This window comes from Xiphias gladius, chromosome 23 (assembly GCF_016859285.1).
Source record: "Xiphias gladius isolate SHS-SW01 ecotype Sanya breed wild chromosome 23, ASM1685928v1, whole genome shotgun sequence".
NCBI lineage: Eukaryota > Metazoa > Chordata > Actinopteri > Istiophoriformes > Xiphiidae > Xiphias > Xiphias gladius.
Window position 1 is genome coordinate 3753645 of NC_053422.1, and position 15603 is coordinate 3769247.

Genomic DNA, 15603 nt, shown 5'->3' on the forward strand with positions numbered 1-15603 from the left:
ACTTGAAGGCAGAATGGTGCTGTTGGATGTAACCTACAATATGAAGTAGGTGCATCTAAGTAATGAAGCAACAGAAGCAGCCATATCAGCGCCGTTGTCCCACTCCTTTTTTTTTTTTTCTCTTTCTATCTGTGTGTCTGTAGGAGTTTTTTGACCTGTGGCCGGTTCTGATGGGCGAAGTTCCACCATACGATGGACCCAAAACTCCTGATGGCAGGGTGAGGAAATATTCACCATTCGTACAACTACAGCAATTACTGCTGCCGTTACTGCTCCTACCACTCCTGCTCAATCCAGCAGTTCCCCCAATGAAGACAGTAACAGGTATTCTCAAGTAGTGCTGTGTTATTACCTGGGATTTACTCTGGGGCCACCACCAGGTAAAATGTCCCCTTGGCTGTCACTTATCCATGAGAAGATAACTGTAAAATTTATGGCAGAATTTACATGAACTTTGCTCTGGCCTGCAGAGGATGAATCCCATTTCCGTAGCGATTCTTTGACCTTTCTTCTGGCAAAACCATCAGGCCGAATTTTCCAAGATACCAAGAACCGCTGCTCAGCAAGTTTCTTGCTCGCAGGACTGTGAAAGTCTTCTTTTTTACTTAGTGCTGTTTTTACAGTCTTCAGTCTGACTAAAGAAAGGCTCTAAGAGCAACTAAATTATCAGTACTTTTGCTTTCACACTGTCGAATGTAATAAGCTGTGGGGCCGCTAGTGAGGCTTTTTGACTTTTACTTTTGTTTGGCTTCATACTGACAAATGTGCCCTGCGTAGTGAGCATTGAAGAACCAAACTGAATTTCACTTTAAATATCCTCTCCACACAATGTCCCTCTTTTCAATGTTTTTCTCGTGTGCCCTCTGAAGGAAGTTATCTTCTACAAAGTGATTGACTACATCCTCCATGGCAAAGAGGACATCAAAGTCATACCGTGAGTCACCACAGAGATCTAGTTGAAGGTGTTTGGGGAGCGGTTATTGAAGGTGACAGGGGGCTGCACAGCCACGTTGACAAAGAGACAGAAAGAGGTTCTAGCGTCATCACCTCCCAACTGACAAAACTGCACGTCATCTACATTATGGCTGATAAGAGGGTAAAAAAGTCAGTTTCTGACACCAGGCGTAACACGGCATAGAGTCATTTCATGTCAGAGTCATTTTGACAAGTGTGAATAAGCAAATAATAAGTCTCATCAAGCCATAACCACCACCCAAATATCCTGACAGTCTCACCTGTGTAAACTGAAAGCTGTTTTACATTATTCACATTTTTTTATATTACACAATATTTATCACACCCTGGCAGTCAAATTAACCCTGACAACGAGTACAAAAATAAACTGCGTGATTATTTTGTTTCCCTTCTGTTGTTAAAGATGAAGATTACTAATGATTTATATCTTGTGATTGTTACGTGTCGTTCACTCCCAGGAGTCCTCCAGCAGATCACTGGGCCCTGCTCAGCGGTTTACCGACCTACGTCGCGGAGACCGGACTGGTCAGTGTCTGTCTTTCTTTCGGGCTCCCGTCCTCCTGCTCTGTGATTCCAAACAAATCTCACACAACCTTCTGACGTGAGCGTAGAGTCTTAAATTCAGTCTGTGTTGCAAGACTATTCCGGCACCATGACCGGGTTATCCGGCAGCACCGTGAATGCGATGCAACATTTTTATGTTTCCCACCCGAAAATATTACATTCATTAAGATTTGAGGAGCGCGAAGTAAAAACCCAAACAAGTTCCCATTTGTAAACTTGTCAGGTGTTGGGCCTCAACACTGAACCTCACAACCATACAGCGCACGGCAGCCCAGCCGACTACACGCCGGTTCGGCTGCGTCACGTCACAGCACAGAAAGACGCCGAGAGCAAACTCACAGGGGAACAGTCTGACTGCTGAGAAATTTGCATTGCAAAATTTCGAAGCTGTTGAGTTGGCCTCTGCTTAAATTAAAAGTAGTCTGTTACGGAAGATTCCACCTGTCATCTCTAAGTTAGTGTTAACGGCCATCAAAGCGGTGCTTTGTGAGCCGCTTTAAGCTCTAGCAGAATAGCTCATCACTCTTGCTCCTCAGTTTTGTGGATGTATAACTTCTGTCTGGCAGGGAGGTTTTCTAAGGTTACTGTGAGGAATGTCAGCTTTCAAAGGCCTTAAATCAGACCAGATGAGGGCAAGAAGTGTAATCAGATTTAAATTTACAAGCATCTAGGTGTCGCATTTGCACCCTAACTTACAACGAGTTACTGAAGGACAGCGGCAGGTCACGTGGGCAAACAATGACTGTCGAAGATACTGAACATGTAAACCCTCTGCAAGCGCTCGGCCACCCTGGAGCCAAACCATGTATGAATTAAACAACAAATGAATAATGAATGAAGGGGCCAGTGAGCCGGCAGAAGGCAAAGAGTGGCAGCTCTGTTCAGCAGGGGATTGATAAGCTTGAACGTGAACAATTATTAGTCAGTCCTTCAGGAATCCACAGGGTTGGGATTGCAGGAGTCACTTAAAAGGCATATTCAACCAACTCCTGCAGTATTAGTCAGAATACTCTTAAGTCAGCTTTGTGTCAGCTCATCTTCACCTGGTCGCCCACTGTGAACACAAGTATGGCTCGCAGACAAGAGTCTATAAAATCCAGCGTTATTTTTGTGATTCGAATCAGTTTTCAAAATCAGTGAGTGTGGCTGGATTCAACCACAACTTTTAGTTCAGAACAAAGGGGTCCTCCTCACCTCTCGCTGACTTTAAGAGAACAACTTTCTTTCCTGCTCGGCAGGATTCCTTGTATAACCAACCTTTAAAAAAAAAAATCTTCATTTCATAATATCTTCATTGGAAGCTGCGGGCGGTCAGATGAGCCGAACGCCATTAGGCGTTATTACACAGTTGTCATTGTGCACACCGTCGTGGAAATGAAAAGTGCTCAGCCACACGCTGCTATGATGTATAATTGTAATTTCTGCAGCCGTTGCAATTAATCACAGTGTGCTTTTCCTAAACCACTGAGCCTGCCGTTGCTCGTCTATCTAACCCTCCTCCTGCGTCGCCCTGTCTGTCCCCTTTCATGGTCTTTACTGCTTGTCATATTTCAACCCTACATCGTCTCTTCTCCCTCATCTTCTCCTTTCTTCCTCTTCTGCTTCCTGTAAAGGGTAGAAAACTTAATTTCTCCACAGAGCCGCCTTTTCATACGTTGAGCGAAAAAGACGTGACAGATTGACACTAATGCTTGTGGATACGAACTGATAAACTGTGGAGCGGTAACACTCGGTCAGCCTCTGAAAGGAACATATGAGCATTTGGTCCTTCAAGCCAAAAAGCTTAAGGTGGAGATTTTCATGTGAGGACACGAGAACAAAGACGTCGTTTTGTGCTGGTTTATCTCTTCTTCGTTGTTCTGGGTCAGTATCTCTCATCCTCAACTTTACTCTATTTTCCTTCTCCCATTTTCAACAGATTTGTAACATAATGAATGCAGCACAGGATGACTTTTTTTCCTTCCAGGTAAGATGACTGCAACCTCTTTCTTTTTTTTTCTTCTCTTTTTTCTTTTCTTGTTTTCCCTAAACGTCAACATCACAGAACAACAACAAACCGCCCAGTTGCAACACCAAGTGTAAGACAATACATGCAGAACAAGATACCAAATCAAAATCAATAGGACAACAATTATACGATATTAAATTTCCCAGTGAAACACAAAGCATCGATTTTCCAGCAGTCAGCAGTATGCTCTTAAAAAACATAAGGGACTAAATTCCATCAGCTTAATTTGTTTCTGGTGATGATTCCTGTTTGTTGTAAGAACCCTACTGTAGTTCATTGTAATTGGGTGGTTTCCACATGATAACATTATAAATCCAAGAAGTCAGTCTTCCTCTCTTAAACAAATTACTATTAGTAAGGCACCATAGTTGATTGTGTTTACGGCTTTGCATAAAGAGAGTGCATTAGCTAAAAGCTTTCTTTTTGCCAGGAAAGTTACAAACAAAACTTATTTTAGAATGATTTCCAGGTTTCAGCTTAAGCTTTCTGACACAGTTGTCAACATGTCTCCGTCCTCTGTAGACATGGATACTAAAGGGCCGGTTTGAAAACAAGCGTCTCAAGACTGCAGGTTATTAAACTCTTGATACCGCGCATTGCTTCCAAATGTAAACGTCATGCAGGTGAATGAAAAATGTGCTTATCAACCGGAGTTAATGTAATAAATATGTATTTACATGTATTCACTTGGCAGAGGCGTTTGTCCAAAGCAAAGAACAATTATGACCATCCACAGAAAGCGTCGCATTATTTTGATTCATATTATTTCTTCTTATGCATTTACTTATCCAGGAGAGAATACATTCGGCACCACCCAGCTTCACATTCATATATTTATGTACCTTGACACCAGTGGCTGCTGTGGCAGAGGAGAGTGGCTTTGCTCAATAACTCTAATCGGATTTTCATCTAAGACAATTAATAACATTAACATTTTCCAGTCAGATTGCAGTAATTGCATTTGCTCCTGAGTGATGTGAATAAATGTATTAAATTAACTCTTCTGTATAATGGCCCCTCGCGTGCCATAAGAGACCAACAGAGAACAATCGCAAAGAACGATTCTAACGTATTGTCTTAAGTGAATAAATTATATGTCCCACACTCTCTGTTCTCCTTAGTTTAAATGAGTTTCCTGAGGGTCATAAAGCTCCCACTGTGTTTATCCTTATTATACTTGGTTTCTGATTCAGTAGTAGCCAGTGTCCCTGCTCATACATTGATCCTGTTTCATAACTGCTGATAATTAGTGTCTGAATGTTAACGGGACAACACTCTGCTATATTCTCTGGCCAGTCTGAGGTTCACTGCGATCCGGGAGTTATCTTGCGGTTATGTGTTGTAATTTACCTCATGTAGCCACCTTCCTCCGACCTGCCTCGTGCAAATCTACCTCATAAATGCTTTTCCCTACCTTTCCCAGAAATGTTTAAAACTGCGCTTCTTGTACAGTAATCGGAGCGAGCGGAGAGAGGTTCATCCCTTAATAGAAAACCCATTGTATTTTATCTGTGCCTGTAGAAATGTGTCTGCGTTTGCTCTTCGCTGATGCGTTTCTTCTCGTATGGCTGCTGAAGGTTGGTGAAAAAATGGCACCTCTGGCACATGTCGCTTCGCTATTTTTAGTGCTTCTGCTCTTCTGTGTTTTCCTTTTGTTTTGTTTTTTTCCAGTTGCACCATGCCTCGGTTTTTTTTTAAAACCTGTAAAGGACTTTGATCCGCATTTGCACATGCTACACAAATGAACTTTAACTCGGTCTAACAGGAAACATCTCCCTTCATCAAACTCAATTTGACGGCTCTAAATAACTCCACTTTAGATCAATGCATGATGTTTTTCCACACATCCAAAAACATACAATACACTTCTATGTATTTTTTTAATCAAATTTTTTGTAACTCCTGACAGCACATCCAAGCAGATCCAGTTTTCTTTTTACTGTTCAAAAAAACGTTTCCACTGTGACGGAGCATAAGTGCAGCATTGGATCACTAAGCATTCAATTTAAAAAGTGTGTTCGGATTTTGGGGGCACCGAGCAGGTGAATTATTGATTCTTTTTTCCCTTTCGCAGGAGTTCACGTTACATTTCTGTCAGGTTTTCCGCTTTCATGATAAAAAAAAAAAAAAAAAACTGCCAGTAAAACAGTAATACTAGGTAAAAAGCCCCCATAGTCCTGTCTGAGACATATCACAGTAACAGTGTAGATAAGCAGATCCTTATTTACAGCCACTGGAACAATGCATGTTGAACCGTCTGTGTGTGTGTGTGTGTGTGTGTGTGTGTGTGTGTGTGTGTGTGTGTGTGTGTGTGTGTGTGTGTGTGTGTGTGTGTGTGTGCACAGAAAGAGCCTCTGGATGAGACTGGCTGGACCATTAAGAATGTCCTGTCTTTGCCAATCGTCAACAAGAAAGAAGAGATAGTGGGTGTGGCCACGTTCTATAACAGGAAGGATGGGAAACCCTTTGATGAAATGGACGAAACACTGATGGAGGTACAGCCAGGGTGTGTGTGTGTGTGTTATTTGTGTGTGTGTCTGAGAGAGAGGGAGAGAGAGTCAGCACTGAGTCATTGGTTTATAAATACACTCGGGCCATTCAGAGCATCTGCATTATTTATCTCAGGGCCTGGAGGCTTTTCACCGAAGTCTCTCTATCTGCCTCTCTGCTCAGAATTCACTTAAAATACACAATGTGACAGTTTGATCCTCAGCTGTTCCCTAAAATCAAAGTAGCTTTCGGTATAATTTTCTTTTTTGACATTTTCATATGAATGTGATTTGACATTTGCCCCAAAAGTGACGTGACCAACATTCACGCCAGAAAGCTTTTTGACTTGATGTTTTATCAAATAGTGAGTGGTTATGTTTGCCAAACAAACTGACGGACAAGAAGCTGATGATAGTGGGATAGTAACTAAGTACATTTACTCAAGTACCGTACTTAGGTACAGTTTTGAAGTTCTTGTACTTCAGGCAGAGAACAAGCATGAAAACTTGCAAAGAAACAGGAGCACATTTCCCTTGATTAATATATCCAATACATTTCAAAAGCACTTATTAGACTTTTTGCTCCGTTGCATTTAAAACCTATAGGTGTTGGTTACAGATCATGATTTTTATGGTCCCGCATTAACACGGGTTGGTGGAGGAGAAGCTTAAATCGACCTTCGAATCGTTATAGATAGGGTTATTCAGCTCTGGAGGCCCAGATAGCTGCAGTAATATATGTCGGGGAAAGAAACGCCCCAACACTGAAAAATTACTTTCATTATTTTTGTTGTACATAAATAGAAATAGACAAAATATATTAATGAGCAGGTTCTTCAAACGCGTCTGGAAATACAAATATAATTCGACTAACAAGATAAGTGTAAAGGTAAAAAGTTGCACCAGTTTAGTCTAAGTTTTTATTTCTTAGAAGTTGGCACCTCATATGACCAGAATATTAGCTAGAAAATTCGCACAGTAGAGCGCAGACCTCCGCCAAGGCCAGTGTCAAACACCACACACCAGACTTCAGAGAAGAACAAATACAGATTCATAGTAAATTATTTGGATCTGCCCCCAAAATGTAATGGGTTCTTCCGTGGCCCATGCCCCATCCCCTGCACCAAGTTTGGTGAAGATCTGTTCAGTAGTTTTAGCCTAATGCTGCAGACGAACAAACTGACAGACCCGGGTGATTACATAACCTCCTTGGCGGAGGGAATGAAACCATTTTGGCTTTCTTGTGCTCTGTTTGCGCAGGCAAAATAAAAATTTGTGAGGATTACGTGACAGGAAATAAACTGTGATGACTTGGGAAAGAATGAAGCGCAGATGTTTGGTTTCGCTTTCAAAAATGTGCACAGACAATGTCCAAACAAATCAGACCACCCATTTGGAGTCATTGGGATATTAACGAGGTGCTGAAGCCTGCGATTTAAAAGTGTAATGTTTAATTTCTCAGAAACGGTGAGAGCATAAATACATGTAGATGCTCTATATGCGCCTATATGCATTCGGCAGCGCGCACTGTAATGCGTATGGTAATATAACACTTTGAAATGGTTTGTTCTGCATAATGACTGCTTTTACTTTTTGATACTTCAGTGCATCTTGCTGGTAACAGTGTGCTGCGTTTGAATAATATTTCAATGCAGGGCTTTTAACAGAGCATTTTAGCACCGTGGGGTCGCTGCTTTTACTCAAGTGAAAGATCAGAACGTTTTCCGTCACTGACAGCAAGTGATGTGTGTTTGTGGTTTTCGTATAGTTTTGGACAAAAAGAAAAGAAAAGACTGTTGCCTACAGAAACTCAAAACTGTTTAGAACTGTTTTTACACACTGAGAATCAGTTTTAAGATTTTGAGAATGATTTCATCATTTGTTTTATTTTATTTGGCGGACCTGCCACTAGTAACAGGCTATTAACACTCTCTCTGCCTCTGTCTTTCTCACACACACACACACACACACACACACCTTTCACACAGTCTCTGACCCAGTTCCTGGGCTGGTCGGTGCTGAACACTGACACCTACGACAGGATGAACAAGCTGGAGAACAGGAAGGACATCTTCCAGGACATGGTGCTGTACCACGTCAAGTGTCGCAAGGATGAAATCCAGAACATTCTGGTTAGTAAGTAAATGTGGAAAAGAGAGACCTGCTTCTCTATCACGTCAGCTATTGCAGGGGTAAATGGATCACTGTGCTTTTTTTTTTTTAAGGATAATCTGAATACAAACTTTTGAAATGTAGCTTCCTCATACATAATATTTTGAGATGTTACTCTGTGTGTTTCAGTTCCAGAAGTTTTCAAAAACAAAGGATTTTAGTGTCTTACACACAACTGAGTGCTTGACAGTTTGCTAAAACCTAATTAAAATATCATCAGACATGATTATAACTTTTCATGAAAAGACTAATTCAGTTCTGTAATGTTTTTTTGTTTTTGTTTTTTCTGTAATTTGCCTCCTGAGCTTCTCACACTTTGTAAAATTGGCTACAACGATACAAGATGCATATTTCATGTCCCATATGAATTTAAGTCGTGAAAATGTGCAGCTCCTGATGCAAAACAAGTTTAGGAAAATTTTGATGTTCGACTACAACAACACATTTTGACAGTGGTTTGTAGCCAGATGTTTGTGCTTTAGTTACCGTCATCTAGTTTTGCCAAATTCAATCAAATGTTCCCATTCTCTTCTAAAATTGCATAGAAAAAAAACTTGCGATGAATAGGAAAGTTTAGTATATTTTCCACCACTGTTGAAATTAGAGGCTGCAGCATTGTGTTGACATTAAAGTAAACCTAGAGTCCACTGCTGGACCACGATGCAGAGAGGGAAGCAGAGGACACTAACTATACGGGGAATGCAAATCCTGATCCTGCAAAGTTAGTGCCTTGCTTTATCCTTTGATATTTGTGCTTCACCGAACAAAACCAGTCAGTTTCAAACCAGTTGGTTAATGTGGGTGATATAAACAGGAGGCGAGCGTCATTTATAAACTGAAATAAGCTGTCAGATTCTGTATGAGGTGATTTGTCAGTAGATAGAGAGAGAGACGGAGCAAACAAAAGCAGAGAGAGATGACCTGGTTTGACCTCAGATCCGGAGTCAGATGATTGATGCTAAACCGTTTCATCCAAGGTGAGCGTTGATGATGTGTGTTTCCCTAGAACACCAGGGAGAGATGGGGGAAGGAGCCGGATGAGTGCGAGGAGGAGGAGCTCCAAGAGATTCTGGTAAACAGCAAAACATCCAGCTTGTGCTTTGGGAAATTCCATGAAATCAACAAATATCCTGAAATCCCCTGATGCAACGTGATTCTGTGAGGGAGGAAAGAAACAGGTGGAAAAAAAATAACAGGAAAAGGAGAGTTTGTGACAGAATGATATCGACCCTACAGATCAAGATTTGTTCACTATGGGACCGTGTTGTGCTTTGAAAAAGAAACAAACAAAATTCATTCTACTTGTGACAAGATTCACACTGAGATCCACACCGTGCCATGTCGAAATGATTGCAAAAATCTACGGCATGAATTTATATATTTGTCCATTTCTGTCCACAGTCGGAGGTTTTGCCGAACTCTAAGAAAGCTGAGATCTTCGAGTTTCACTTCTATGACTTTGAACACAGTGAACTGGACCTGGTGAAGTGTGGCATCAAGATGTATTATGAACTGAAAGTGGTGGACAAGTTTCACATTCCCAGAGAGGTGGGTGGGCTGTATAATGTTCATATTTTTCCCATTTTTGGAACATGACATTCCATGATATACATCTCAAAGGGCTGCAGTGTCACGATTCATGAAGTTGGAAGCTCCTGTCATATTCTCTTCAGTGCGTTAAACCGAGGCTTTTACGCAAAGGTCCCGAAAAACACTGTAGATTTGGACGAACTTTTACGGAGCAGTGAGTTAGCATTCTGTGCCGACTCAACAGGGGCTCCGAAGCCATCAGCAAACGGATTAAAAAAAGCAAAAACAGGTGTCGTTGTTTGTATATTTATAGCCCCTGAAATGAGACCAGCTGTGCAACAAGGCTAGAAGGAAAGGAGACATCAGTGTAGGGCTTCCACTGTGAAGCGGGTGTAGAAAGGTGTGTTCATCCCGTCAGACGTAGAAGTAGTAGTGGGATAGTAGTATAACCCACTTAAAAGGATAGCTCTGTCAACTAAGGTGGGGTTGAAATATGGTTGTGTGCATCTAATATATATATATATATATATATATATATAGCTCATCTTGTAGTAAATGTATAAAACATCACACATAAATAATCAAACAGATGTTACAAGCTGTGTAGCTTAACTGTGTTTTACTTTTATGTACTACATTCAACCGAACTCAAAAATGTCCAAAAAAAAAGAAAAAGCTTAGATCCTATTCATTTTTAATTAGAGGTTGCTCAGATTCATAAATTCGGACTACAGGAGTTTGTAGAATAGTAACACTAGATTGTTGCATAATGATATGATTTTACCTAAGTCAGTAAAGATGAAAATGAATCGGTGAGAGAAATCAAAATTGTTGGCCTGGCATTGACCAGTTAAGCTTGTGTTGGGAAGGTAGATTGAAAAGTGAAGCGGACATGCAGTGAATTAGTCAGTTTCTTTTCTCTGTAACGCTTAAGCCTGCGTGCTGGTTACCAGTGCTATTGTTTTATCCTTTATCTTTTTTTTTGTGCCAGGAACCCCCTAATGTAAGCTGTGTGTGTGATCTGCAGGTCCTGGTGAGGTTCATGTACTCTTTAAGTAAAGGCTACAGGAAGATCACCTACCACAACTGGCGACACGGATTCAACGTCGGACAGACCATGTTCACCCTGCTGATGGTCAGACACGCTGCTAAACCGACTCACTCCTCCACCCCCTCTCCTTCCATCTTCCTCTTCTCCTTAATTACCCATCAATCCCTCACCTCCTGCTGTCAATCTTTTCCTCCTCCTCCTCTCTGCGGTAAGTCCGTCCTTCTCCCCCTCTTCATCTCACCTCTCATCTTTCATCTTTCCCGTTCGTCCGCCCTCTATCCCCCTCCTCCTTCATTGCTCGTATCATCGCCTGAAATGTACTATACATGCGACCGTGCGTCTCTGTGCTGCGTCTATACTTGCGTTTATGTGTGTTTGTGTGTAGGCGAGAGAGAGGGGAGTAAACAAGAGAGATAACGAAGTGTGTCAGTAAATTATAAAATGAGCCAGTGTTGCCTGAACTGGTCATTAATAAGAAAACGAGTGAGTGCCGTTGAGTTATTATCCCCAACTGGGAAACCTGGGCAACCTGTATTTGTGTGTGTGTGTGTGTGTGTGTGTGTGTGTGTGTGTGTGTGTGTGCGTGCGTGCGCTGCTTTTGTTTTCAACCACTGTGAGAGCCTGCCATTCTTTGTGTGCTGCTCTGGCATGCATTTGCACATATGTGATAATGTTTGTATGTCTAACTGTGTCACTACAATTTACCCAGTAAATAAACAAACTGTATATCCCCTCTGTCTGTCTGTCTGTCGCTCTGTCTGTCGTCTTTCTGTCTGTCTGTCGCCTGTCTGTCTGTCTGTCGCTCTGTCTGTCGTCTGTCTGTCTGTCTGTCTGTCGTCTGTCTGTCTGTCTGTCTGTCTGTCTGTCTGTCTGTCTGTCGCTCTGTCTGTTGTCTATCTGTCTGTCTTGTGTGTGTGTTTGCGTTTATGTTTTTGCTTCTCAGACAGGTGATCTGAAGCGTTACTACACAGACCTGGAGTGTATGGCCATGGTGACCGCTGGCTTCTGCCATGATATTGACCACAGAGGAACCAACAACCTCTACCAGATGAAGTAAGGGCTGCAGCGGGGAGGAAAGCGAGAAGTAGGGGGGGGGTTTGATCCCTAAACAGCCTAACTGCAGAGACATCCACCCTGAGTGTGTCTGTCTGCTACATGAATAAAACTTGGCCTGATTTGTACTTTCCAAAGTAGTTTCTCACATATTGACCTTTTAAGGGTAACTAGTCATTTTATGAGTAGTTAAGTCATTTGAGTGAACTTTAGTCCTAAAATAAATCATTGTTTAGTAATTGTTTAGTTATATATTTCTTTCTCACGCCTCTGAATATAATGCAGTACAATACAACAGGTCTATGTCTTAAAGTGACCAATGAGTGTATTTGTGGTTCAGTCTAAGGTTGTGGTTGCTTGCGGTCAGATTCTCTTAAGGCAATACAGGCTCTTGTGACTCATCAAACTGCAAATATTTGAGTAAGTGTGAGAAAACCGAGGCCGTCATTATAAGCTTCAGGGTCTGTGAAACAAGGGCATCAAGGATGCTGAGGTGAAATGAGACCAGCTGTGCAACCAGTGGTTTTACACGGCGTGGTTCTCCTTGTAGCTCAAAAGTGACTTCTCTCTGGTCTGTAAGATCGGTCACTAGTGAGACAGCAGACGTGTTTGACACGACCCGATTTCTTCAGGAGTTTACAGCCACATTGATTCAAAACTTCTCTCCTTCTGGAAAATCCGACTGTTTGGTCATTCTGAGGCTGTTTAATTGGCTCAGAGTTACAGCAGCCACTCCTCCCGCGTGCGGACGAGCTGACCTCAGCTCTTTCGGTGAAGGTAACGTCGCACGCTGAGAACATCAATGAGCTGATATTGACCAGGTACACCTCCGGCTACTCTGCTCCACCTGCTGATGGATGAGCTAATGAGAGCCGCCATTAGCCACGGATGCAGCGGGCCAGGCCCACCTTGGATTTAACATGCATGATTAATCACAGTGTAACCTCCCAACCTGCTGTGTGTCTGTGTGTGTGTGTGTGTGTGTAAATGTCTTTCTATTTTGTATGGACAAAATTTGGTTTGAAACCATTGTTGTGAGGACACTATGGCCGGTCCTCACAACTTCAAAGGGCTGTTTGAGGGTTAAGACTTGGTCTTAGGGTTCTGGTTAGAATAAGGTGAAGGGTCGGGTTAAGCTTTCAGTTGTGATGGTTAAGGTTAAGGTAAGGGGCTTGGGGATGCATCATGTCAGTGGCGGGTCCCCACGAATATACAGTAAAACAAGGAAGTGTGTGTTTCCAGGTCTGGTAATCCTCTGGCTAAACTTCACGGCTCCTCCATCTTGGAACGACACCACCTGGAGTTCGGCAAGACTCTGCTCAGAGATGAAGTATGTCGCAATTCATTATACGCACGCACGCACGTACGAACACATTAACACCCGAACACCTGTACATCGGAAAGCAGTGCGACGCAACTGTACTGCAATAAATATAAAAAATTGATGCCCCACCCTCTCCTAGCTTCACGCCTCTGTTCCATTTGCTTCTGTGACTCGGAGGGAAAATATGGCTATGAATAATTAACCGAAATTACAATGATGATTGTCTTCCCAGCGTTCAAAAGCATTTCCCACGAGGCTTTGCCATCGGTTTGTGGGAGCTGCAGCAGAATGTTAAAAGAGAGCTTGTTTGATCTGTGCAGAATTTCTCAATTTTTACTTTCCAGTCCAGTAGTAGAATCCCACGTGGTGTGGGACATAGAAGGAAAACTCAGAAACACGTTTTCAGCTTTCTGTGTTCTGCATTTATCTTTTCCAATTTATCAGTCTTGTCACACATCATTGCTGTTTCACATCAAAGGGGGCCCGGTTGAGTTTCCTCTTGCTCTGTATGTGTGACGCAAAATTTTGAGATCAGACGTGCCGGAGTAATGCGCCAGTGTCAAACATCCCGACCTCAGCCCTTTGGATGTCGAATCAGGCTCATGAAAACCTAACCCCCCGACACACACGCCACCGTAGTAACTTGAGCTGGTGGTGTTCTTGCTGTTCTTTGAAGTCACTGTCCTGACCTTCTCTTGTTTTTCTCAGGCATTGAACATTTATCAGAATCTGAACCGCCGTCAGCACGACCTCGTCATCCACCTCATGGATATCGCCATCATCGCCACTGACCTGGCTCTCTACTTCAAGTTAGTCCTAAGGGCGTGCAAGAGTATACATGCAGCTATTTACTGATTAAAATAAATGACTCACTCGGTCCATTCATCGTCCTACCGCCCTAAATGCTGTTTAGTCAGCATCACAAGAAAGATTAATTACACTTAATTAGTTAAAAAGATATTTTGTGTCGATGTGACCGAAACTGGATGAGACGGTAAAGGCCTGTTTATTCCTCTGCACAGAATCGACGCAGTAGAAACACCCTAGGCTCTGCATTGATCTTTCGCTGAAGCATAAACTGGCCTTAAGGCACAAACCCTCCTGAAGTCAGAATGTGCACCAAGCACAGCCATTACACATCCCCAGTACACAAACACACTTTTACCTGCGCATTAATCTGTAATCGTTGCTGTTCTCGGCAAAACAAGCACCGAGTGGGTGATGCAGCTTCAGTGAAGTGTGTCAACGGCCGACTGTAATTGTAACGCCTTGTAAAGCACGTGAGATAAAGACCAACAGGACAGAGGTACTGGAGCACTGTTTCGTTTCTGTGCAGGAAGAGGACGATGTTCCAGAAGATTGTGGACCAGTCCAAGACCTACGAGAACTGGAACGAATGGACCAAGTACATGATGCTGGAGACCACGCGTAAAGAGATTGTCATGTAGGCACAAACGCGAACACGCACGCACACCGAGACATGTACCAACACAGATGCATACAAACGGTCATTTCATGTCAACAAATACTGTACGTTGGGTTTCTAGGGCCATGATGATGACTGCCTGTGACCTGTCTGCCATCGCCAAACCCTGGGAGATTCAGAGCAAGGTACGCACCTGTGTGATCTCTACACAAGGTCCTTTTCATACCTCGCAGTTGCGGTTGTGAAATGGCACTCCAGCCTGCCTCACATCCAGCCGTTCACAGTAATAAGACACACACTTGTACGCGGGCTCCAGGAGAGGCTCTGTGAGAGGGGAACCAGTGATAAAGTAGATGGAGAGTGACATTTTGTCAGCGCTGCCATTTCTCTCGGCAGCGTTCGGCAGCGATTCCTGATGGCCTCATGCATCAAGAGCAACCTGCTGCTTTTCGCTCCCGCCATTACCACCTGGGAGGCCTAGCATTTAGTTCAGTAAACTATGCAGTATATACACATTGCCATCAAGCCTACACAAACAGGCATATTAATACGAACAGGAAGCATCTCTGGCTGTTCAACAGGCGCTGCTGGAGGGCAATTTTTTACCTTTATTTGTCTGCGGTTGACTGGGACCATAAGCTTTTTTTCAGTAACGCCCGCTTCACATTCTTATACACACCCATAAGCTGGAGGCTCTTAGCAGTTGCATTGTACCCATAATAAAACCAGTAATGGTAATTTGGGTCCTTGCTGATGAAGTGTTTGATATATCATCTGTTGACAGTATTCAAAAATAAAAATATGTATCTATTTGGTTTCTTGGACAGTGGTTCCAGGCCTGGGGTAGGGACCCACCCCCCCATGACTTGCCAAAGATTAGAAGCGAAATCCGAGTCACTAGATAATTTTATCTCTTCGGGCCTCTAAAAATTATTCAGATAAAATGGTCAGAGAGGGAACTGGTTGAACTGGTCCCGTGCTTATTATTAGAGCCGTACTCCACCTGTGATG

General features: G+C 42.7%; 1 protein-coding gene across 5 annotated transcripts in view; it reads left to right on the plus strand.

The window, feature by feature from the left end:
- pde6a (phosphodiesterase 6A, cGMP-specific, rod, alpha) overlaps positions 1-15603 on the plus strand; it is a 51389-nt gene that overhangs the window by 12691 nt on the left and 23095 nt on the right. For 4 of the 5 annotated variants that reach the window (XM_040120351.1, XM_040120353.1, XM_040120350.1 and 1 more), the window contains 14 exons: positions 144-218; positions 870-934; positions 1434-1500; positions 3458-3505; positions 5893-6042; positions 8025-8168; positions 9215-9280; positions 9610-9756; positions 10766-10873; positions 11733-11842; positions 13085-13172; positions 13875-13975; positions 14503-14610; positions 14714-14777. In XM_040120351.1, coding sequence (XP_039976285.1) covers positions 144-218; positions 870-934; positions 1434-1500; positions 3458-3505; positions 5893-6042; positions 8025-8168; positions 9215-9280; positions 9610-9756; positions 10766-10873; positions 11733-11842; positions 13085-13172; positions 13875-13975; positions 14503-14610; positions 14714-14777 — 1341 coding nt within the window. The remainder of the gene's footprint in view (positions 1-143; positions 219-869; positions 935-1433; positions 1501-3457; positions 3506-5892; positions 6043-8024; positions 8169-9214; positions 9281-9609; positions 9757-10765; positions 10874-11732; positions 11843-13084; positions 13173-13874; positions 13976-14502; positions 14611-14713; positions 14778-15603) is intronic. The other variant, XM_040120354.1, reaches the window with a different exon arrangement.